Here is a 26,682-nt window from a genome sequence, read left to right as displayed (position 1 = left end):
AGCTGCTGGTGGGCGCAGGGCAGGGCCAGGAGCAGCAGCATCCAGGCCTTCCCAGGTGTGCGAGCAGCCCAGAGGAGCAGCAGTGACCGGGAGTGATGCCAGCAGGGTGGGCACACGGGGAGTGGAGCGTCACTTCGGGCAGCACTTCTCACGGGAGGATGTGCAGTACGGGCACTTCAGCCCTGCAGCTCAGCCACGGAGCAGGGGCATCCCCCGGGCACAAAGCCACGGCCCCTCCGGGCTCTGCAGCCACCACGAGTGACACGGCTGCCCAGACAGAGCTGCGGTGACAACACGGGGCTGCCGCCACGCCAGGCTGTGCCCGGCTCCCACGCCAGGACCCGAGGGCAGCAGGAGGAGGGATGTGGGAGGAGAGGTACCAGAGACAGAGCGGGAGAGAGAGGCCGCTGGAATTGCACCCAGCCTTCCCTGGGACAGGCCCAGCAGGCAGACAGGATTTGGAGGATTCCCTGCCCTCCCTCTGCCTTCCTGAGCCCAGTGACATAAGGACAGGGACAGTGGTGACAAGCCCATTCCCGGTGCAGCAGACCTCTTCCAGCACTGCCACACCTCCTCAGGTGCTTCTGAGACCCTGCAAGTGGAACCCAACAGTGACGAGGACGATGGAGCATCCAGCACGGAGGTGCCACTGAGGTCAAGTCAGCCCTGCATCAATACCACTTTGATAATCTTAAAGGTCTTTTCCAACATAAATATTTCTATGGTTCTATGAGTTACAAAGCATAAAGAATAAAAACTTATTTTAGCTAAGAGGAACATGTTGTCCTAGCCCAGATACTTCATGTTGCTACTCCTAGAAAACATTTATGATAAGTGGGTAGGAGAGCTGTATGGTACATGCTTACATTCTCAGGGCTTCTCACACAACATATTACATCCACAACTAAAATCTAAAATACAGTTCAAATTTAGAATAAACTAAACATAATAGTTTAATAGCTTTCTGTGTTCTAGATTAGATCATCTGTATAATTTATCTATACTTTTATGGAGCAAGAAATTTCTCATTATTTTAGGCTTTATACACCATCATGTCTATGGGATAGTTTCTCAGTCATCAAGATGTTTTGATTTTTACAATTATATCTGCGTAAACCCTATCAAAGTAAAATATAATTGCAATGGTTTTGAACTGCTCTTCATTTTTTTCCCATACCATTTTAAATAAATACAGAGTCTTTCACCTAACAACTTGATTATATTTTGATTAAATGTATTTCCAAAATAACTGCAACATAAAAATCCAAACAAACAAAACTTGAATCTTGCTTCCTGAACAACACATTTTTATGTCAAAAATCTTTCAAATAATATCAATTTAACCTCAGTGAGAAAAGAGCATCAGTAGACAGCAAGATGAGTGCATGCCAGGCATGTCTGCTGGCAGCAAAGAAGTGTCAACAGTGACCATGGCTGCAATAACAGAGGCACAACCAGCAGATCAAGGGACATTACTTTGCTCATATCCAGAATACCACATCTTGCTTTTGGCCAATCATACATAAAAAGCACCAATAAACTAAAGTAGAGTTTTTTAAAGTGGAGTATTTTAAAGCTTTACTTGTTAGGGGCTGAAGCACTTGTCCCGTGAAGAGGGCCTAGGGAATGAGAGAAACTAAAGCTGCCCCCACCAAATGCCTCTGTAGAGGTCAGCAAGAAGATGGAGACAACCTCTTCCAAGAAAGTGAATGACAGGATGACATGAGAATTGACACCAACTCAAAAGTTGTCAAGAAAGTAAAAGTTAATGTGCCTTATTTTTTCACAAGTTGAGCCAGTTCCAGTATAAAGTTGACACGTCTCCTTAAAAAACAAACAAAAATCACATGCAAATTACTGTGATTTTGACTTCCTGGAAAGTTAACCTTTCTAACAGTAGAACAGGACCAGAAATAAGATTGAACAAAAAGAAGTTAATAACGAGACTCAACAAAATACATCCTGGCAGCCAGTGCTGTTCCAGTAATTATATGCTCAGCTCTGAGAATATGAATATCACTTTTTCAGTGGAAGATAAACATTAGAAATTTCCAAGAAGAAGGTGCACAAGGGAACTTTGGAATTGCTATGGCTAAATTCACTAAGATGCCCAGATACATACTGGGTAAACTCTGAGTTTTCCAGGAAATAGTTAACCCCCTCAAAACAGAAACTTTTCAGTATTTCAGGAAAAGTCCTGTGTTCTGTCCTGAGACTAATCTGCCCTCTTTTCCAAATTATTCCAGTAAACAGAAACCAGATAAATTCTGGAAGAAATAGCAATATTCAGGGAACTCAGCAAAGATGCAGTAAAACCCAGGCTGAGGCTTGTCCCACACCTGCCCTGCAAAGAGAAGTGCAGGGGCTCAGATCAGAAATCATCCATGTGGATTGGATCATCATGCTACTGGCTACACTGAGGAGACTGGGGTCTCACTAGTTCTCATCAGAAATTCTTTCCCATGGATGAAAACCATTTATCAATGAAAGTATAACCAATAATGATGCTTATTGGAATGTTTTGGTTTTCTTAAAAACAGCAATCAAAAGTTCTATTGCAGGATTCCCAACAAAGTGCAAGCAAAGATCCCTTTCCTCCAGAAATAATTTGTCATCCTTTATCTTTCAGCCTTGGTCTCTTCAACTTCTAACATCCTAACAAGTAAGACTTAAGATGCTCAGACTTTACCATCTCAGTCACATAATTTTATGTTGAAAAAAAACCATTTGCTTTTAGCTGACATTCCCTCCTGGCAGTTAGTACTCTTTCAATTTTAGATCTGTTTCTTCCTCCTTACCTGTCCACTTGACCTGACTTAGTTCTGAATGGATTTCCATGTGGTTTGTAACTTATAATAGGGCCTCTTTGGCCCTAAGATCTGACAGTTTTTTGTTGATCTGGGTCTATACAAAGGACTAAGGACATCTCAGCAGGATTTAAGGCAGGGGAGTAGTACTGGCCTGCTGAATGACACTGCAGAGTTGAGGCAGTAAGGATTGACAGGGAGTGCTAAAAGCCATCAGTTTTCATTTTTTCCCACGGTATAATCAGAGTCATTTGTTTCTTCTCCCACAGTTTTCTCTCATGGATCTCCTTTTAGGGTTATAACTATATTTTAGAAAGACTAAAGACTTCAAGAATAAGTGATCAATATCACACCTCTTATGCCTATCCAACAAGGTAATTCTTTCACCAGACTCAGGCCAGAAGCTGGGGACAGGCCTTTTACCTTGCACAAGGAATAGATAAGCTGTTTGGACAAGGAGTCACATCTAGGTGAGGTTAGGTATACACCCAATTTATCTCCAGAGACCCAAATAGTACATCAGATTTTGCTTTGCTTGCATGATTATACTGTACTCAAAATAGTTTACGTGCTGCTAAAGAGACCCCAAGTTTAATAGAGATTAAACCAAATTTTGTTAAACATATATTCCATGTTTAGTATTCTCTTAAACACTTTTACCCCTCACTGATTGTGTCCCCTATAGTTTTACAGCTCTATGATCCTTTTCTTCTTGTAAAATATTTCAACGTGTGTTTGACAAGCATAAAAGCCCACAAGCTGCCACCCCACCACTTATATGATTGCTCAATTATTCTCCAGCATGTACCTACAGTGAGAAGCTAGAGGAATACTTTTGGAAGGGCTATATTTTGTATTGTCTCACTTTCTCTCTAAACAAGGAACCTTTGTCTTGTTGATGAGACTTTGAAACAGATCAGAATTTGGAATAAATGGAGGCACTTGGCTTCTTTGATCAGCCACTGGAGAAACTAGAATCAGCCACATTTTTAGACTTTTGTATTGCAAATAACTGCATCCATTTCACAAAGGTTTTAAGAGGGAAGACAGCTTTGGGGACTAGATATAGCATCTCAGAAAGCTTTGTTTAGTCATTTGGATTAACTTTGTTAGTATAATCTTCAGTTTTTTTCCTAGGTATTCAGTCATTGTACAGAGTTGGCATTAAATAAATTTGAACAGTTCTTCAATGAAATGTTTTGGCTTTATGTTCTTCCTGGGAGCCCTGAAAAGAATTGTTATCTCTAGCTAAGAGGCCATGAAAGATGAACGTGACTTAAAATCATCCCTGGGCCTTTCCAGTCATTACTGGCAATCTACCACAGACATTTCTGAGTTGATAACCCCATCAATGACTGTAAAGTAAAAAAAACTCAAAAAAACAACCCCCTAGAAATCTATTTCATCTGAGGCAGTGGCCACCTTCCCTAAGTTAAAGCAGGTTTTCAGTCCACAGTGGGAGTATTCTGATATTTATCTGGGGAGGAATAGGCATTACATTTAAAACTCCCCAAATATTGTTATATGTTATACTAGATCAGCTGGTTTTTTTTGGTTTGAAAAGTGTTCATAAGTGCTATAACCAATGATTACTAATATAGGCATTTCATTCTGCATTTAAAAAGATGGATTATACAGGACTGGGGTGACTACCAGTTGTCTTATGAACAGTAGTTGCTGAATGCCACAACATCTTCTCTGAAGCCACCTGCCTGCTAAGCAAGATGCCCTTAACTTCATTCAGAATATTCTATAGCCCACAAGTTCTTAAGAATATGCTGCTAGAATAAATTTCAACAATGCTTCCAGACACTAATGCTGTTACCAATTTCTCTGTCAATCAAATGATACTTTCCCTGAATTTGCATAAATCTAAATGCTGGGAAAACACATATTTAATTCTATTTAGATTTCTGTAATTACATTTGCATCGAATTTGTTTAAAGGGTATGAGTAATGGATGACATTAGCAAACCTTTATTGCTTTACTTGAATGGGAATAACTGAACATATGAAGGCTTTTGGTTACAAGGCATAATTCAAAGAGAGTGTATCACCTCTTTCTTATGGAAAAAGAACAAAAACAAGCAAACAAAAAAATATGTTTTCATAATTCAGTCTGAAGAATAAAGACTATTTTCTAGCTGGACTGACCATGTGGAAAAGTGTCCTCAAATCTCTTTCAGAAAGATGATAACAGAACAGCTCACAAAGTCATAAAGTTTGGAACAAACTAGTACCTTAATACCTGTAAAAGCTGATTAAAATCTTTGCTTGTGCTTAACATACGTTGCTGGTAGTACGTGTGCCTGCTGTGTTGACACCTTGGACCTTGCCATTGTGTGACCTAGGTGGTCTTCAAAAAAGAATTGTTTAAAAACATCCCCGAGAGCTTTCTACTTACATTATTACACTTTGCAGTGATTTTTAAATCCCATTCTTTTTGCAACCCAAGGCCTGCTAGTGACTACTTAGTTTTCTTTCATTTATACTGCAAAACTTAATATGAGGTAGCAAATTGAAATGGTTCTTTAATTTTGGGTTGTTTTATAATATAGTCATACCTGCTGCCAATTAGAGTCTTATTAATGCTCAGTTTGTTTATGTTGCAAAGAAAATTATAAAACTGTGCCCTAATTACCACTGTCCTAATGAGCCCTGTGTCACAAGGCCAGAAGGTTCCTGAAAGAATCCAAAGCCCAGACCTTAGATGGCATTTGCAAATGGAATAATAGTATCTTTTTTTCCTCTTTCTGCTTATGCAGGGTGAGACGTGAAAGTTGAATCCTTCCTCTCAGTTCAAGGAGCTCTAGTTTTGTCCTTGTACTTGGATTTAGCTCAATCACAGGAAGTCACATCACTGCAGATATCCATATAGTATGAATGATCTTAAAAACAAAGGAGTAAAATGAACAATGGCATTAAAAGGTAGAGATTCCTCTCTCCTAATTTTTTTAAACTGTTTCTATTTCCAAACTTATCAGAAAACTCAAAAAATGAGCATATTAAGTGGCTTAAGAAGATGGATGGATAGTTAAAATTTTCAGAAGGTCCATAAGAAGACCTTATGATAAAACTTTAGTTTGTGTCTGAAGCTAGGATCCTAAATCCATAGCTAGGGAATAATATTTAAATGGTCTGATTATCTGGAGTACTGCAAGCCTCACAAATCTGATGTAGGTAAAATTCAAGATACTTTTTAATATATTTTGATGCTTAAAATAATATTATAGGATAGTAAGTTTAGGTGGTTAAGGTATGAATATTTTGGCTATGATTGATTTTCCTGGAAGGAAAAAAGCATTTTTCCTATGCATCACTTTCTGACTGCATATACCTAGATATTAGTGTCAGCTTTCTTTTTTTAGTCTGTTCTTCCACTGAGGGACAAAACCTGCAGTGACAAGTTTAGAATGCTGTGTTACACATGGTAAGTATGTAATTTCTGACACTGATAAAGCCAGATTATTTGCCCAGATATGACAATCAAAAACCCAATCAGGTTTCTGACACAAGAATCATAAAGATATGCATGTTAAGAATATTTTTATTACTCAAAATCAGAAAATAGGTCTTTAAGAAAAAAACAATAGCAAAACTCAATGAATGAATGTAAAGAGCCTGATTAGGTGGAAACAAAAAAAAAAATCAACATGCACCAAGCATCAGAATTTTGCTTATTGAACAATGAGAAGATATGAACCAACACTGTGAAGAAAAGAAATACAGAAGTTCTAAGAGGGAAGTACCATTACAGGTGAGAAAAGTGTTTTAGACTAAACAAATCAAACAGGACAGCTATCATCATATGCTTCAGTAATCTATTTTTATGGATGCCATGGAGCTTATTAACCACTTCAAGGAAAAACATCCCCTACATCTAACTGGAAAAAAATGTCGGTCAGTATCTAAAAGAGGATTAAAGTTTCATACTGGGCTTTTCTCATTGATTTTCAAAAGATGAAGGTCAGGTGCTTATTTAAACACATGTGAATGTACCTTTTTACTAAGAAAAGTCAATCATCTTGATGGTTAAAGTCAATATCAAAAGCCACTGACAACAACTGTTCAGAAGCACAAAGATTTTCTTAATTTTGCCAACTTCACCAAGATTGTTTGATATGCTTGATATGCATGAGCTGAAGGTCCTAAATAAAATTAAAATTTTATTACATCATTTATAAAATTATATTACATACTGCTGATATCTCTGGTAATAGGGGTGATATTTCTTTCATTAGAATTATTGATATTATTAGCAGTTACAGATTGATTAGAGACATAAAAAGATTTTCCTCCAGACCTAAAGAAAATCTCCTGGAAGTACTGAGGCCTCAAAACCACATTGCATTTAATAAAATAACACTAGTGTCACTAGAAAGTAAATTTTGCTTCAATAACAGCCTAGAAACTATATAAAGAAACAAAAGCACATATCTGGCTTTAGTTCAGTGTTTACTTCACACAAATACCTTTGCTTCACTGTGCCATTATCCACCAGCAGAGCATGCCATTACTGGAACACAAGCTCTCATTCCACTAATGGAATTGCTTAAAGAACATATTAAGATGCTGGTGTTTTCATCTGGGAGATATCCATACATCTTCCACAAGTAATTACATTACCAGTAATCCTTTTAAAAGGCTCTCTTTGCTCAGTTGCTTTGCCAATAGCTCTAAGCTTGGTTACATGGCAATCGCACTTACTCATAGTGCATGAATTGGTAGCAGATGAACCAGATAATACACTGGTGCTCTCTGATGGGTCACAAACCATAGAGCTTGGACCCACCCAAGGAAACAAACATGCTTTACAAAGCCCCAGATAGTTTGGTTTTATTTATGGCTGAAAACAGCAGAGAAAGCTGAAAATAGCACATGTCCTTTCACACATTTTGTGAAGAACAACAATTACCAGAAAATACAGCCACTAACTCTTCAAGGAGTGCTGGCATTCATAAGGATATTTTAAAAAGCAGTATCTAACTGCAGGAAAAGCATCTCTTTCATGAAGGATAAAAGCAGTGAAGATATGGAATACAGGGCATATCATTAAATACTCTAATAACACCAGCATATTCAGAGTAAGAAGTTTTGCTAAATATTCAAACACTGCCTGAATTAAGTCTGAAGACTATTTTCCATATTGTGAATTATGTTGAATTCATTAATAAATAAAAGCTGTTAACCTCAATACTAACCCTGCACTTTTCTCCTGTAGAGTCTACTCCTTGTTGCTGAGACAGTGATTAAAAATAGCAACTGTCACCATATCTGTCAGTCAGTGTACACATAGATGATGCAGGAGGCAGTGTGCAGAAGTGTTTTTGAATCATCAAGCAGCAGTACACAGAAAGGCAGAGAATAAATTAAACCAAAAAATAAGCCTCAGGCTGATGTGTTTGAACTTCACTGCAAACATTCTTCATACATATTTAATTGCTCCATTGAGACTGTGACTGTTGTGGAGATGTTCCAGGCATTATTTCCATTCCATTAGTACACTTGCAGTATGTGTACTCCTTAACCCAAAATGATTGATTCTGTAAATGTGTTCCCACTTACTGACCTGAACGCTAATTGAGGTTGTGTATAGATTAAAAGAGTGTATGCTTTTTGAAACCAGCCAACATATATTGTGTCACTGGAAGATCTTGTGACACAAGAAGAAAGTGGTACTCCTAACTGAAGACATCAGTATGTGGTTTCACAGAAATGTTTCAGGTAAGAAGAGATGGAAATCATACAATAGGTTGACAAACTTTGCTAAACAACACTTTAAACAGAAGCTTAATCCTAAGTCCCACCTTTCTGAAACATAAAGCAATCATTCTTTGAAATACAATTATCACATACCAGATGCTTTTGTCTGTGCTTGCACCTTGTAAATTAATTTTCCTTGGGAGAAAGTATAAATTTTTTACATCCATAAAAATAAAACTTTAGGAGTTCAGATCATTTTATCAGTTCAGGTGCACACAAGAGGAAAAGTCAAATGTTTTTAAAACATCTTAATTAAAATTAAGATAATATTGTACACTACAAATTATTATACTATGAACCAAAACTTTTCCTGTTCAAATTATTTAAGGTAAGTATAATTACAGTATATCAGCCAAAATTTGGAGTAAGCCACTCTGAGGAAACAATCCTTAAGATCTCCACAAGCATTGCCCTGATTCTAGATTAACCTTGAGGTACTGGGGCATGCATATTCAAAGGACAATGAAACCTATGATGGGTCTGGAGCACAAATCCATATCACAAGCATATGGAATGGCTGAGGGAGCTGTGGTTGTTTAGCCTGGAGAAAAGGAGGCTCCGGGGAGACCTTGCTGCTCTCTACAACTGCCTGACAGGAGGCTGAGGACAAGTGAGGTCAGTCTTTTGTAACAAGCAACAAGTGACAGAAGATGAAAGAACATCAGTTGGTGCCAGGAGAGGTTTTGATTGGCTATTAGGATAAACTTCCTCACTGAAAGGGCTGTCAAGCATTGGAGCCAGCTGCTTGGAGCTATTTAAAAGACATGTAGATGTGGCACTTAGGGACAAGTTTTACTGGTGACCATGGTAGTGCTGGGTTAACAGTTGGACTTAAAGGTCCTTTCTAATCTAAATAATTCTATGGTCAACCTGAAAGCTACAGACTGTCTTAAATCCTTAGTATTTAAGACATTAAAATCTGTTGTACCATATTTTGAAAGAAAAAATGCCTTATAATAGAGATATGCTCATGCAGCTGGGTCAAGCTTGTATTAGACACTGAAAGAATACTTGAGGAACACTAATATTCATGTTATACTTAATTCATAATGTTTACAAACATGAGTATGTTAGACTTCATGTGACAGAATATTGGAGAGAAGCTTAGACAAGAAATCTGGACTGGTCTTTGAGAGAAGTTTCATCCTGACAACTAATGCATTAAAAATTACATCGCCAGTGCCGTCTTCCTCCAGACCTTCCAGATATAATTTATTGAATTTAAAACTGATTGTTTCCCACTTAAATTCCATCTCTTTCAACTCAGTATATAATTTAAAAGTCAAATAAGATATTTCCAGCTTGTTTACTGTCATTGAAAACATGCATCACTTTATTTCCTTCCCAAGACCTATGCTTCCCTTGCTATGCTAATTGGCCTTGAATATTTCAATAGAAGACATCAGGTCAAAGTATGCAAATAACTGAAGCTGAGCATGTGTTGAGGTCCATTTTTTTACTGGCACACCACTTCTTTGAGTGGAAAATATATGCTTATAGACAAGGGATGGAGCACATTTCTGTGCCATGTTTCTTTTTAAAATTAGAATTCCAGACAGTAACCACCCTGGGGCAGAGTTCACTTCTCCCGGGCTGTGCAAGGCTGGCACAATCGAGGTTCTGCATAAGAGCATTTATAATAGCAATTCGTTTTCCAACATGGTCACAGGTGTTTGTTTGTACAAATTTCATTTTCTAAAAGTTATAAAATTATTGTTTCAGTTTATAGTAGAGATCACAGAATCAGAATGGTTTGGGTTGAAAGGGAATTTAAAAATTATCTCTTTCCAACTCTCCTGCCAGCACCTTTCACTATACCAGGCTGCTCAGGGCACTGTCCAGCCTGGCCTTGAACACTTCCAGGGCTGAGACATCCAAAAGCACTCGGGGACAATCTCTTCCAGTGCCCCACCACTGTCACAGGAAATAACTTCTTCCTTACATGTGGTCTAAACCTACCCTCTTTCTGTTTAAAGCCACTCCCCCTTACACCATCTTGACGCCTCTTTGTAAAAAGTCCCTCTCCATCTTTCTTGTCAGCCCCTTTAGTCATTGCAAAGCTGCTCTAAGGTCTTCCTGGAAATCTCTCATCTTCAGGCTGAACAACTCCAGCTCTCTCAGCCTGACTTCCTAGAAGAGGTGCTTTGAATAAAAATTCAAACCAACCCATCTAAATGAAAAGCACCATGTATGAAAAAGGAGCTTGCACTAGAGCTAACAAAGGCACACAGTCTCAAAGGTTTGTTCAGAACTGGGACAGAGGTGTATCTAAGATTTTTAAAATAAGAAATACCTTCCCTTTTTTTATTATTTTAAGCATAGCGTTGAATTAATTAGAACTGCCATAGCAAGTCACAAAACTGAAATTAAAACCTCCTTCATTTTAATGCAATAATTTGATAATTTCCTGGCCCTTGCCCTTTGCATTCTCAGTTGTAAGATAATCTTTAATAAATGAACTCAAATTCAAATTTTTCTATAGCAGAATTAGCAGAATCTGGTAGGATGTGTAAAAAAGAAATGGGGAAGCAGCAAACGAGTACAACAGCAAAAAGCAGGAAACAAAGCTTTGAAAAATATAACCTTTCTCAAGGCTGAATAAGTAATTTTCCAATTGTTTTCACTGGCTTTGCTTTACTCTTTGGCCATCACAAACAAGGGCTGATGCCCTTTCCACTGAAATCCAGAAAGATTTACTCTTTGTCTGCATGTGGAGTAGCACTGTGCTGACCAATGCACCAACACAATCAGTAATACAAAGCAAACAGCAGTACACTGGAGTCAGGGTGGTTTTGATTGAAGGAGGAGATCAATAATTTCAGTACATAAAGAATCTGAAAAGGTGGAAAATGTCAAGTACTGTATTAAAAATATTGTTATTTACACAGTTTACTGAAGCTCTTTGATTAGTCAGTATCACAAAATCACTATGTTCATCAGGATGACTTCCTGCTAGACAAAGCATGCTCAAATATGCATGGTCTGAAATTTAAATGGCAGCTGGTTTTGTAAGGGCTTAACTGCTAACATGATTTTTTTTGTGTTAAAAGAAGAAAAATCTAGGAAAGATGCTAAAGTATCAAAACATACATTACGAAACCAAGAGCCCTGCAGGGCACCTTTTGTTAACAGCCTTTTGTTGTGATTTCACTGAAAATTTAATCTACTCTTTGTTTTAGGCCTTGCTTTTTCCACAGTCACAATTGCAGACAGACAACATGCAATTATCTGAAATAAAAATACAGCCACAATATTCTCATTATGGTACCAAGCCTAAAAAAGACGTGAAGTTGAATGCCTTGATTAAGATAGCTGTCAGCAGATGCATTTAATTTTACAGCCCTAGCAATTTTTTCAAAGTAGAAAAGCAAGTAGGAAACAAAAGAAAGGCTCCTTATATCTAAACTGAGGTTTTATACATGGACTAAATAAGCTTATACACATTCATACTTATAACTGGTTTAAGCACATCCTAAAAATAGTTTTAATTAAGTTTTATTTTGTATTGAAAGGGGTTCATTCTGACAGTGGTCATGGGGTATAAGAATCTGAGTGAGGACAGAATGGGACAGAGGATGAAGTCTGGCAGCACTCAAATAATAACTTCTTGCTCCAACTTTAAGTCCAGTCTTTGCAAAAGACAGAGTACTGTCATTGTTCTCTTAGGCCTAACTGAATTTGTATACACCAAGCTATTTTTTCTTTCTTTTAAAGCATCTCAAGTTAGAATGTACAACCACATTCTAGTCATGTGCAGCACATTGAATCTAAAGATGTGATATCAGTGGAACCATTATTACTCTGTGGCTGTAAACAGAGCCAAAGGTGGATATGGTGGAGAGTTTCACTAATTGTATTTGAAAAATTGATGTCCAAAACACAGCAGAAGTCACATCATGAAGAGCTATGGGGAAGTCAAGAGGAATAAATTTTTTTTAATCAGACACTCATTGGATGACAACTGCCATATCCTTCTGAAAACTGCAGAAGATTAATAATCTCATCCAGGGTGTCCCCAGGGAGACTGATTTCAGCTCCCACTGTTTAAAAAATCCCATTAATGATGGGATTCACTGTTTCACTGTGTTAGTGCATCCAGTAACACATGAAATCCACAGGTCTTAAAAACCTAATTTCTAAGCTGACCTTCACTGGGCACAAATCAGTTTCAGAACTGCTTCTTCAGATGGATTTGAAAGCCAAACAACATTTAACACGATCACGTGTAAATACTCAGTATTTACAGCAAACACAGGAAGACTAATTTTTCTTCATTAAGGGAAGATTGGTGCCTGACAGTCTCAGTGGTCTTTTATGATGGCATTACAGCATTGACAGATAAGGAAAGAGCAACTGGCATCATCTACCTGGAATTCAACAAGGGCAAGTGCAAGGTCCTGCAAGTGCAAGCATAATCCCAAGCGTAAGTACAGCATGGACAGAGAATGGATTAGATTAATTTCTCCCCTTGGCAGAGGAGCCTTGGGGAAAAAGACTTGCAGGTGTTGATGGACAAGAAGCTCAACGTGACCTGGCAATGGGCACTTGCATCCCAGAAAGCCAAACGTGCCCTGAGCTTCAGCAAAAGCAGTGTGGGCAGCAGGGCCAGGGAGGGGATTCTGCCCCCCTGCTCCATTCTTGTTAGACCCCACTTACAGTGCTGCATTCAACTTTGGGGCCACCAAAAGAAGGGCACAGACTTGGGGGGAGTTCAAAGGAAGAACACAAAGGTGATCAGAGAGCTGGAGCATCTCTCCTACGAAGACAGGCTGAAAGAGTTTGGGTTGCTCAAAACAGGGAAGAGAAGGCTCCAGGGAGACTTACTGCAGCCTTCCAGAACCTGAAGGGTGCTACAAGAGAGGTAGAGAGGGACTTTCCACAAGGGCATGTAGTGATAGGACAAGGAGGAATGGCTTTACACAGAAAGAGGACAGGTTTAGATTACATATAGGGAAGAAATTCTTTCCTGTAGGAGTGGTGAGGCACTGGAACAGGTTGCCCAGAGCAATTGCAGATGCCCCGTCCCTGGAAGTGTTCCAAGCCAGTTTGAATGGGGCTTTGAGAAACCTGGTGTAGTGAAAGGCATTGGCAGAGGGGTTGGAAAGAAAATTTATGATCTTTAAATTCTCTTTTAACCTATGCCATTCTGGGATTCTATGAGAAACATGAGTCAGAAGTTAAGCTAAGTACATCAGCAAATTCTAAGGCACAAATTTAAACATGCCATTAGGGAGAAATACAATTTAAAAAAAATACTTCAGCATTCCAGGAAGGCAAATAATTTCATTACTCTAATCATCACATTTATTTTAGAAAACTCTATTGAGTTTTGGAATCCAGCCATGACAAAGCCTATGAACTCTGGCTGTGAGCATGAGCAGCTGAAAAACTCACTTTCTGATCTCCATTGAACTTTGTGGGCTTTCAAAGTTCACATCTTGCACAAAACCACTGGCTGATGCTGCAGCTTCCCTATGTACCAAGTCTTTGGTGTGATGGATTCTTTACAGCTTTCCCAAAGAAATGAGTTTCAGTTGAACTGACCATGTTTTGGGCTATGATTATGCCACGTTTCTACACACTGAAGCAAAGATGCAAGACTGAATGTCTACACTGATAGTCTGAAAGATTTCCTTCTGTTGTAAGAATAATAGTCCACAACGTGCGTGCTGATATAATTGCAATACTTAGAACTTCTATATTGGGATGGTTATATAGATTATCTGACTATATCTTTTTATTTTTATATTATAATTTATTAATATTTTGGCACTTTTTTCTGCCTATATGATCACATAATGTCTATTATGTGACAGCTACACTCATCCTGATTTTGGAGTGGACCTAGTATGAGGCCTAGGCTAGCTAGTAACAAAGGAAGAAAGGTAAAGCACTCAAGCAGAAAGAGGGCAATGATATAACAACAATCACATCACTAATTCTGCTCTTATGGAAAATCTTCCAGTGCCTGAGTGGGGGAAGAGGTGTCTTCTGTTCAACAAGAATTCTGCAGAAGTTGAGAGAAGGTGCTAAAAAAGGACTTGTTCCAACTGTGGGTGAATTGAGAACTGCAGCTGCCCATTCAGAGAAAATAATTTTTTGGCACGTCCCAAGGAAAATTTTAATCTAAGAATTAGAGCTTTTCAGTTTTTGGCATAGAGTGTGATTTTGTGCAAGTATTGCCATTTGGGAGTACTGTTATTACTGAAACATTGAAGACACTGCACTTTAAGAAGTTTTATTAAAGCTATACTTTGGATGAAATATTTTTAGTAATTGTTCATGATATACCTCTTTCTCAGTAATAGAGAGGGAATAGTATGTACTTTTAGAAAGTGCTGAACATGGATTGCTATATCCATTCAATTACGAAGGCTATACTTAGGAATCTAGGAATTATATAGGAATAAAAATGGGGTTTTTTTCTAACAGGCTATCAACTGCTGAATTGCAAGTATCTACCAAATATAACTCAAGAAGCTTGAACAGACTGAGGAGCTGAAAACATATGGTATAAAATACATATGTACTACAGTGGTTCAGAGAATTTAAATCCAAATTAAAGGTGAAATTTTCATCTGTGGCCTCAGTCAAAAATCCCATTGTAGCTAATGGATGATGCTTTTCTCTCTTCAGTATAATTATCTTTCAGCCAGATTGGTCTACGAATATTTTTTAAAACCCCATTAAATGTTTCCACGCTAGAACTTAGCAGGGGGTGGTGTGAGTGCAGGACTATTAGGAGCTCCCTTACTCCCCTCTGCTGCCCTCTCAAGTGTGTGGTTGCGTGTGTGGATTTAGATGAGCACGTGTGTTCTACTTCATGTGAGAGGAAAGCTGCCACACTACTCATTCTCCTCCTCTGCCAACCCTTCTCTTATTCATGCAAATACTAATAAGAAGCAATATATGGTTTTTGTTTGATTTGTAGAAGTCTCCATCAGAAAAAATAAGATGAGACCACTTTATGTAACTTGAATGAGACAAATAAAGAACTTAATCTTCAAGCTAAAGTGATCTCGCAATTTTAGTTTGTTGCTTTGGTTTTAAAGTATTTTTTGAATCTCAGAGCTCCCTAAACTTAGTTATATCTCTCTCAAATGCTTTGCCTTGAGAAGAAAAGTGAGATGAAGAGTGATTTGTCTCACTATTATTTCCATCACAACTAGGGTGTGGGAAAATGCATGACACAGCCTTTCCAAACAGAAACTGGCACAGGCAAACTACAGATTTCTTCCTTGATAGTTGAGACAGATGGGAGACTTCCACCTGCATGCCCTCCCATATGCATACCTTTTCTCTGCTCATATATAAATAATGTCATGCAAAGCATCCACCCCTCATTCAGTGCATTAGTAGTCTATGCAGAACACGCTCCATGTGGCCACATGGGAGGCCTGTGGAGTGATTGCAGTCCCTAAGATGCTCCCAGAAAAGCCAGGGAAAGGTTGAGACAAATCACAATGTTAGAACAACAAATACAATGTCGGAAGCCACCCTCCCCATAGCTGACCTAGGGTCCCAGATCATCCTTACCCTTTCCTTTTTGCCTCTGCAAACACTGCAGCTCTTGGGGCTGTTGCTGTGAGGGAGGAAGGGAGAAGGGAAGGAGAAGGGCAGACATGTCCTGCTGGGGACTGAGGAGCACTTCCAGCTGAAAGCAGTGCCACTGAGGAGAGCGGATTGGTGGGAGAACCCTGCATTGCTGACACCATAGTTTTCATGCACTGAGGATGGGGGGCATCTGAGAACAAGGTCCAAAAATGTATCTGACTCATGTGGTTGCCAAGCTTCAACCAGTCTGGTGAGTTTTGACCACCTTTACTTTCCCATACTAGAACTGTAAAAGCACATTTTTATCCAAGGGGGAAAGTTTTCCTCGGGACGTGAATCAGAGAATTTGTACAGGACCAAACATAGATTTGAAAAAAAACTTTCCTGCAAATACTTTTGATAACACAGTATTTTTGTATTTATTTCATGTTTTCAAATATTCAAAATAATACGTAATAAAAACTAAAAATAGGCAGAAACCTTAAACAACTCTCATTTACATGAAAGGAAGTTCAGCACTCTGTATTGTGATTAATTATTTTCAACATGTTTTCATGTTAACAAATCATCATTCACAGCATAGCTTACCAATAATACCCAGAAATCAAATAAATGCTCACAAAAATATTTTAGTCATTTCTTGAAAAATTATAATCATACGTCTTGATGGACAGACTAAATGTAACAATTCCTATTCATGGACAGTTTTATCCTGAAAGAATATATTTAACAATGCCAGATTAATAGTCAGATTGCTCAATATAAATCATCTATGGAGGACCTTAGTGAATATTTTGTATTGAGACAAAAAGAAAATCATAAGAAACTTATGTATTGTCTTGCTTATCCAAACTGATATTATTCACTTGGATTATAGTGTAAGATTTACAGTGAGCAATAATATTGGAAAATATTTGTATGTTCCTTTATATTATTTATGCTATTTACCAGGAAATCTGCCTTACCTTTTAGATGATTGCAGGTTTCTGTTCAGTAGTCAGTACCTTATCCCAAGATAAATTACTTAAATATGAAAGAATTAATAGATAAACTTAAAAATCCTCAAACCAGGGAGAGAATACTGTATGTGTATCTAAATCCACACCTATGATAGAAATAAATAGGTCATTTTCATGCAGTTTTATTTTACTCAAACTTTTACTCAAACTTAATGAAAGGTTTGTTTGGTTTCAGTTAGTACACAACTTAAATTGACCAAGGTATAATGTGTAGTTAGTTTTTCTCAATGCAGCCTAGAGTGAGAAGAATTAATGTTTTCAGAAGCCGTCTTTTAAACATTCATACATGCGAAAAGAATGTAATTTTCCAGCATATACTTATCATCTTGATTGTGAAAACATAGAATATGGAAATATAATTTATCAAACCAAACGTTCAAATAGCTGCATAATATAAAATACCTTGTAGAAACAGCTTTTATTTCTTTGTAGGAGATGTGGCTATCTATCTCATAAGAAAGCTTTCTCCACTTCCAGGGTACAAACTGATTTCCAGATAAGAATACTAACCTAAGCTATGTTTGACACAATCCAGTATAAACATATGTATATAAATTAGAACTCTGTAGAGCAATTCTGCATAATTATTTTGAATAAAACTTCTAAACCCATATTACTAGGTTGATTTGCTAAATTAAAATACTGTGATTTCTAGCACACATTTCTGAGCATGTGTAGTTGTATTTTGTATTAAAGAGAGCCAGCGGGAGCTTATGAAAATGCATACTAATAGAAGACTATTGTGCTTGTGAAGTCAAACAGGAAACATGGAGAATCAAAAATTGACAGTTATCTGTATTGCTTTATTTCTTTTCCATGTTGGTATCTGTTTTGCATTATTTCAGACAAGAATCTCGTGTCAAAGAACAATTGTCTTTATTTCACCAATAAAGACTGATCATTGTGTACACATACAATGAATGTCTAGCCAGGGACACCACAGAAATGGATTCCAGCCTGGAACTTGCATAATCAAAGCTTCAGCTTGTATATATTGTTCTGTCACCCTGTCTGCAATCAAGATTCAGCTGCACAATCCACCATTATCTCTACAATCCCCCATTTTGATAAGCTACCTTTGAATATCAATTTTCTGTTACCTGGTTACACAGACCTCAGCAGCTCTTTTCCTCTGTTCCCATAAACTGATTTCTTTTTGACTGTGCTCTGTTTTTTTCCTCTATGCCTAAAAGTTCACATTCTTTATACCTTGCTCATTATAAATCCTCCATACTCTATTAGGGAAATTTTGAGGACAATTAACATTGGAGCAGTTTGTCAAAAGAGAGTATTCAGGTCCTGCCTCTATTGAGCAAACTGTGCACACAGCCCAGAGATGTCCTTACGATTTTATTCCAACTACTACGCTCAGTTCTCCACAGGATATTGCAGGTCACTGCAGGAGACCCTGCAAGGAGGAGACAGCAGTTTCAGGCACAAAGCAGGCGGAGGTAACCCCAGGCCTTGGAGGCAGAGAGCTGTGTGTTAACACGGGCAATGACTGCACAGACTGAGCACATCCTGGGGCATTGTGTGGGCTGCCCCTAACAACATCACCTGTCTGTACTGCTGGGGAGAGCTCACTCCTGTGCAGATGTGTATGCAGATGTGTATGCACATCAGTGCAGGCTGGACTCATTAAATGTTTGCAGGAAAATAAAGAAAAATAATTTGCAAAACAATCAGTCTTCTCAAATTCCACTTCTTCCCCTGCTTCATCTAATATAAAACATCAAGTACGGTTCTATATTGTCTTCTTTATTTATCTTACCACTAGCTACAGCTGTTGACTTGTCATCAGTCTTGTCCAAGATCTTTATTTCACTTTATTCAATGAACTTCTTTTCTTTTTGTTTCTTTCAAATGCCAGTCCTCTTGTGTCATATATAGTTTGTCTCTCCTAAATCAGCCAAGTTATCAACATATCAAAAAAATCAGTCTGTTTCAAGTCACGCTTATAATTTTGCAATACTGATGGTGATGACAGAGCACTGGAGACAGTGGTCTGTAGAGAGACTCATCTGACTGCAGGTGGTGGAGATATTTAACTCCTTGTGTGTACCTTTCATTTGTGAGCCACAAACATGTCTGCACATCTTAGTAATTCCATCAGGGTTCAAAATGCTTCATTGCTACCTAAAGTCCTCTTGACAACATTCTTTCTTAAATACATGAGAAAGTCTGTATTTGCATTGTATCACTTATTAATAGAACAGTGTTATACAAAGATGCCTCAGAATGATGGAATTAGCCATGAGCAGAGCTGGAAATTGCCAAAATGGATAACTTTTTTATGAAAAAAAAATCTCGACTTCAATAAAAGTTGAAGGCACTTCAAAGTACTCCTTAGTGATGGACTACACAAAGGCGAATAGCTACTGATCATTCTTTAGCAAGATGAACTGATTGTGGAAGAACTATATTGTGAAGAAATTCAGAAGTCAGCCAGAATCCTCAGGAGCAGCCAACAAACAGTTGGTGACAATGTTTCCAGAAAATTATTTTAGAAAATGAGATGATATGATAACTCAAAACCTTTGTGAATTAGTTGCACTGGAGAGCTGAAAAATATTTTCAAATGAGAAACAAAGCAGAGACATAATTAACTATGATAAATAAATGGATGGTGCCTTCACCACCTTTACAATCCATCTATCTTTGGTACATGTACAGAAGTTTTCTAATTTTGCAAAGTAAACCTGAAAATAAAAAAGACTAGCAGAAAAAAAAGTCTAGTTTGTATCTAAGGTTTTCATTTCATCAACCACTTTAGACTGTGTATCACATATCTATACTAGGAATAATTAAAATACAGTGCACAGTATTGCACTAGCTCTACTAAACAGGTGTGCTACTAGAAAATGTCCTGAATAAACGGATTTTGACCTACCAGTATCTGTGTAGGACACACTGTTGAGGATGCATCATTTAGGACATTTCAGAAATGAGGCTATACACATCACATTGCTTAAGCAACAATAAAGTAAATACAAACGCCCTATGTTACCATGCATAACATTACCACTCCTTTATTTTTCCTACCTAGTGGGGAAAAAAAACCCCTACTTTTACTGATGTCTAACTTGCAGTACATAAATAATGTCTACAGAATATAGACTGTCATCCAGCGTTATTTTGTTTCACTGCCTAAAGCTAAAAATAACAGCATTTATGTCGCCCTTTAGGTTTTGAGCATACCCTTTAGTATGAGACTCTCACATGAAAACCCTTTTGTTTTTACTTATCTCTACATTGAACTTTTGGTAGGATTTGTTAATGTGAATATTATCTGAAATAAAATACAGATTTTTAACATTTCAGAGTGGAAGAAAATAGCTTGTGATAATATTTAAGTAATTTAAATACCATTTTATTGGTCTCCCGTCTGGCATATAAATTTGAAAACTATCATGTCGCCTTGCTTTTAATCCTTTTTCCCATTTTTCAAGTCTTCTCATGTAATTAAGTTTTTTTCTTGAACCTTAAGTAATCTCTTTTTCAGTCTTTCAGACAAAGCCATTCTTCAGACAAGGGTGAAGAAAAATCAATGGTGTTTTAGACTGAGCTTTTTGCTCAGATGACACTAATCATTGGTAGCCCACTTGGCACCTGCCTGTGAACTTTTTTGATACATTTGCTTTACCTTTTTGCCCATTCCTGCATGCTGAGACAGAATCTTCCTCTGCACATCCTGCAGCAATGACAAGGAGCTGCTTGAATACCCCCACCCCTATCCATAACTCAAGTATTCAGTCACATTATTTTTTTCACCTAGTTTTCTAAGATCCTTCTTTCATGCATTTTTCAAATTATTAACTTAGTCTTTAAATTCTGTCACATCACTAATATTTATGATGCATATAAATAATGAATACCACTTCAAACATTAAATAACGTACTTCCTCAGCCTTATCTATGTAGCAGAAAATTATTATTTTATTCATAACTTTCACTGCAAATTGCTGAGATGATTTCTAAATGTTAGCACACATAGTCTTACTAGTTTTCTTAACTGCATTCAGTAAAGAACTTTATCAAAACCCTTGGCAAAGTCCAAATAAATTACATCAAGCATTTCTCTCTTATCCATTACTTTGATGACATGTGCAAAGAGTTCTAACAGATCAGAGAATGTTTTCTTTCAGCAAAGATTCCCCACAATCTGTAGCAGAAATTAATCTAAAGCTTTTCTCATAATTCCATTATTGATATATAATGATATATAATGTATAATCTATAATATAAGATATAATAAATAATATATTCAATCAATTTATCTAAAAATGAACTCAGACTTACAGGCCAGTAGGATAATACTAGTTTGCTGGGGAAAAAAGGCAGAAAAACCAAAAAATTTCCAAATTTTAATATTCAATTTTTCAATAGGCAATTAAGTGCTAATGGGACTTGCATCAGCTCAACCCCTTCAGTTCCTTGTAAGCTTTGTGTGTAACCAATCAGCCATCTGATTCCACTTTCTTTTCAAATTTCTCTTATTATTTCCATTATTGCCTAAATTTAATATAAGAGCTCGTTTTAAAGTGCAAGATACTTCATTGCATTTTCTGTAGGAAACTCCATACAAATAAATCGTTCAACTTCTCTGTAAGAGTTCTTTTGAAATCTTTTATTTTAAAAACAGCAGGTCTGATGATATTTTCATGAGTTTTTCTGGTTCTGATAGAATTGAAAAAATCTTTGCTATTTCTTAAATCTTCAGCTATAAGGTCTTCAGACTGCTTCTTTGAATATATATTCCATCTTCCATTTTTCCTCACATAATTTGTGTTCTGTTTTAATAGCTATATTTGTCTGGAATTTATCTGGAAGAGGCTACATTTGAGGTGAAATAAACTCTTAACCCTCACAACTTTTTGCATTTATTTTAAATATTTTTCTTAATCATCTGAGACTGATGTGACATTTTAAATCCTATTCATATATTCAAATAATTGCTATAATTAATTTAATGGCCACAAAAGGAAATTCAAATATCTACTTTATTACTAGGAATTACAGTGGGACACCCAAATATTATCACATATAGCAAAAATTTTGCAACTCAATTTTAAAGTGTCACAATAGAGTAAAACAAAGTGCATAAATAAATTTAAACATTATATTTCTATCCCGACTATTTTGATTAGGAATTCCTCACTCATGTACCATTTCTGCAATGTTTAATATTTTGTTAGACCATATTTCCCTTTTTTTTAACTGTATCTCTTTCTGCCACAGACAGTCATAGAAGTTATGTTTTTCAACGCTCTATAAAAGGTTTGTTTAGAGTAATTTGATTTTACTATTTTCCTACCAGAATAAAATGATCCTAATGTTTCCTTTCTTCCAGAAAGCTCTGGCAGACTTTCCCCAGTCTGGGTAGGGTTTGTCCTGAAGCATCATATCTGTGACCTAAAGGGAAAGAAGAAATAGCAGACAGTTACACTGCTGTTACTTAGGGCAGTACTAGCAAGGACTTTAGGAACATTTCTATTTTATGTGTGGCACACCTGCATCGGTTCTGATAATGATATGAGACAGTAGACTAATAGTCCAGTGTTATTTGCAATCAAGATAACAAGATTGGGCTACATATTCTACCTCTAGAAGTGCATGCAACTCCTTGAGAAACAATGAAACCTGTAGAGATCCAAAGATAAGAAGATAAGAGGAACCAGTCTAAAGGACGTGAGTTACCTTCCCCTGTGACCGTGGAGCTTTCTGGCTCAGTCTGGGAGAGGGGAACCACTTCCCTGAGAGCAGTATCAGCAGAATTTCCACACTTGAAATCAGAACTGCAGCTAGGGAGTGTAAGCCTGTGAACTAAGCACTATATAACATTTATAATGTCCTCTCCGTTCCTCCTATCAGTATAAAAAACACCCTTGGGACCGGCAACAGAAAGAAAACCAAAACCTTAAAACTTGCAAAAAAATTTAAAAGTATGAAATATTTATTCTCATTTTCATAATTCCTATCTAAAGAGACCATCTGTTTCTCTGTCCAGAGACTCATATATATGCAGTATTTCTGGGTGGTACATGAAAGTATTAAAAATTGCTTTCAGCTCAGTGAGGGAGGTGAATACCCCTCAGGCACCTGCTTCTTTGGGAAGTTGTGTTTTCATATCCATTTACTTCAAATTAACTGTACTAAAAAGCACCAAAAGTTACATCACAATAAACTCATAAATTCTGTTGTGCAAAAGGTCCAGAATAGAAAACCTACCCATTTGTAAAGATTTAAGAAATAATTGATCAGATAAAGGAAATAGGGGTGACCACCTGCTTCAAAATGCAGATAAGTAATCCAAATTCTATCTCACTGTTACCAGAACAGAGAGGGAAATTAATATGTGTTTTGATCAAAATGAATATAAATCTTAAGCTTTCAGAAGGAAGTAACTTCAAACTGAAGACAAAATTTCACAGATGTTTTAAAATCCCGTTTATCATCCAGAACGTAAGCTACCACTTTCAAATCAATGGCGTTAAGAGTGTTTATCAAAAAGAACACATGGCCAATGACTAACAAAAAAATAGATTCAACTGCTAAATTTTGGCTTCAAATCCATTTGGGGTTAAAAGTGCTCAATGTATTGGCCTGGGCTGGGTCCAAAGCATAATGACTATGTTAAATAAGTAGAAATACCCGTTCTAAAATTTTATTATTCCATTAAACCTAACTTTAACAAAGAACAGATAATATCCCAAAATACAATCTTTAATAACTCTTTTATATGCGTAAATCTTTTCTCTGATCAGAAAGCTATAATATTTTTTATAAGATCCCAAATATCTAAATAAATACTTCAATAAATATTTAATGCTGAACAAGACTTCTGTAAAGATTTAATTCACTACTTTAGTAACACTTTTTTTTCTCTTAGGAAGAGTCTACAGAGTAACGAATATTTGCAATGAAGAACAGATGCTTCAAGAGGCTTTATTCAAGTTTCAAAATAGTTTCTCCAGATGCTTTCTGGGAAATTATTATATTTGGGAGAAGGATGCAATTTGCAGCTCTTTGACCAATTACTAGAGGAGCATGTTTCATAAGAATGACATTTGAGATGGAGATATTTTCTGAGGAAAATGGCAAGATGAGGCAGGAAATGTTCTTTCTGATATCAAATAGTTGGTCTTTCATCTCCCAACTTTGGCATTTATTTAAAGTCATATCACCAGATCAATGTCAGGTCAGTTGCAGCCAAATTGGCTGAAGCAGAGACAGCCATTAAAGGGATGCATTCCATAAAGAGAAATCCAATTACCGTTTGCATTAGAGAAATCAAATTCATTTTCTGATTTGGTCAAGGACAGTCACTGTAGAAAATAGCTCACAGGAGAAAAGCATTCAACACTGTCATACAGCAGACAAGTTTTAGATATATACCAAATACCCATTTTTTAGAAAAAGAAAAAATATAAATTTTAATAAAAAATTAATAAAATTTTTAATTCTTAATTTTGCAGAACTTCATGTACAGAAATATGTGTTTTTCTTTCTCTATTCCTATTTCACAATGTAATTGCTGGACAGCATACGTTTATCTCTGCTTTACTGGACTATGTTTGAAAACATTGCTGATACATGGGAATAAAAAAAATATTGAACACTTTAAAAAATGTCTGCCTGCATCTTACATAATCAAGATAAAACAGGGAAAGCCACTTACAATGTAATTAAGTAATGCATTTTTTTCTTGAACTACGAAATGCAATATACTTTAATCAATAATTACACTGCTTCAGTTCAAAAAGGAATGACCCCTACATACAGACAGTATATACACCTTCATTTTATTTAGCGTGTCATGAGAGAAACAGTTACACTGTATTAAATTGCAAAAGCAAAGCTGTATCACACACATTGCCTGACTTTATGTTATACAAATGCCACAAAAAACTCCATTTCCATTAAAAATTAGTATGTCTTATACACGAAATCTTAATTTTCATTTTGCCACGTAAAATGCGACTTTATCAACTATTTATATTACTCACTTTATATTAATTATGAGGCTAAGTCATAATGGTTTCAAAAAGATATGTTGCTGTCATTAATAGCAAAATGTTATGATTACCATTTTTCTGTTACAGAAAAATAAAATAGTTCCTTTTGATATGGTCCTTTTGATGTCTGATACAATCATGAAACCACAGAAAGGCTTGGGTTGGAAGGGACCTTACAGATCCTCTAGTTCCAACCCCACCCTGCCATGGGCAGGACACCTTGCACTGGACCAGGTGCAAGAGCCCCATCCACCCTGGCCTATGATAGATACTACTGTACAATATATAATATAATAATTTGAAAAATGATGTTGTACCACATAGAAGAAAGAATCTGGGATTCAAAGTCATTCAGAGCAAATAGCTTACTCAGACAAGAAGTACAAAAAGCAAAATCAGAAAAAATGACAAAAAAAACCCCAACAAAAGAGTAAGATACCAAAGATACCTGAGATGCACCAAGTGGAGCAGTAAGACACCTTAAGGATCATTTATTCCTTCCAGGCAGTTACTCTTTGAGCCTATTGCTCAAGTTACTCTGCACATATTTGACATTTCTCTGTAGACACCCATGTCAAATGATGCTGCATTGTACCTCACAGGGCCCTTCCTGGCAGAGGAAACCTCTGCACTGGGAGTGTCAGGCAAGGCAAAGCATATCTTCTATTCTAAGTTAACAGCAAGTGAAACTTCCCTTAAAAAAACAAACAAACAAACAAAAAAAAAAACCGAAAAACCAGAAACCAAAAAACCAAAAAAAAACCCCAACAAAACCAAAACCAACCAAACAAAAAAACCAGACCTCATACTTTGGTCATGCCTACAAGGTATCATCCAAATACTTCACTAGCACTGTGCTATCATCTTCAGAGCACAAAGAGATAACTCACAGAAAACTGATGCAGCACAGGCTGCTGGCCAAGATGTTTGCATCTGATAAATTGCATTTTACAAATGTGGAAACATAAAAGTACATCAGTTGATTTAATAGCAGCACTTCTTCATATAAGCAGCCACAGAAACTGTTTCTTACTAGAGAAATGGACCCTGGGCTTTAGGACACAATATGTTCTATGCTGCAATATTCATGAAGTGGAGACAAGCCCTTAACAGAGCATTTTCATTACTTTATTCATACTTGGATAAATCATCAAAACAGGGTAAGAGCAGCCTTCCAGAATTCAACAGAAGATAGAAGAATCTAAGATCCACAAGAAAAGCCTGAAAACACAAATAGCGAAATATGAAATATTTTTGTATTATTTTGATAACGCAATGAGCAGCAAAAAGTCTAATGGACAGTAGGACTCCAACACTAAATATCAGTAAAGAAGCTGTTTGTGTGCAACTACTCAGCCAGAAGGAAGTGACACCACAGTGTTATTGTTGGAAAACAGAGTACCCCAAATAACTGCATTTGCCAAAATGTATCTATCTTCCACTGACAAATACATGACACAAGTATTAGAAGTTATAATTTTTTTCAATTTTTATAATGTTATAGTTTTAAATATCTTATTCTAA

The 26,682-nt window shown here is 36.8% G+C and overlaps 1 protein-coding gene across 3 annotated transcripts in view; it reads right to left on the bottom strand.

The window, feature by feature from the left end:
- TMEM117 (transmembrane protein 117) overlaps nt 1-26,682 on the bottom strand; it is a 192,278-nt gene that overhangs the window by 42,606 nt on the left and 122,990 nt on the right. For all 3 annotated transcript variants that reach the window (XM_088165566.1, XM_088165565.1, XM_014871126.2), the window contains exon 5: nt 22,458-22,555. In XM_088165566.1, the coding sequence (XP_088021692.1) occupies nt 22,458-22,555 (98 nt within the window). The remainder of the gene's footprint in view (nt 1-22,457; nt 22,556-26,682) is intronic.

Source organism: Sturnus vulgaris, chromosome 5 (genome assembly GCF_052056855.1).
Source record: "Sturnus vulgaris isolate bStuVul1 chromosome 5, bStuVul1.hap1, whole genome shotgun sequence".
NCBI lineage: Eukaryota > Metazoa > Chordata > Aves > Passeriformes > Sturnidae > Sturnus > Sturnus vulgaris.
This window is presented reverse-complemented; position numbering and strand designations above follow the sequence as displayed.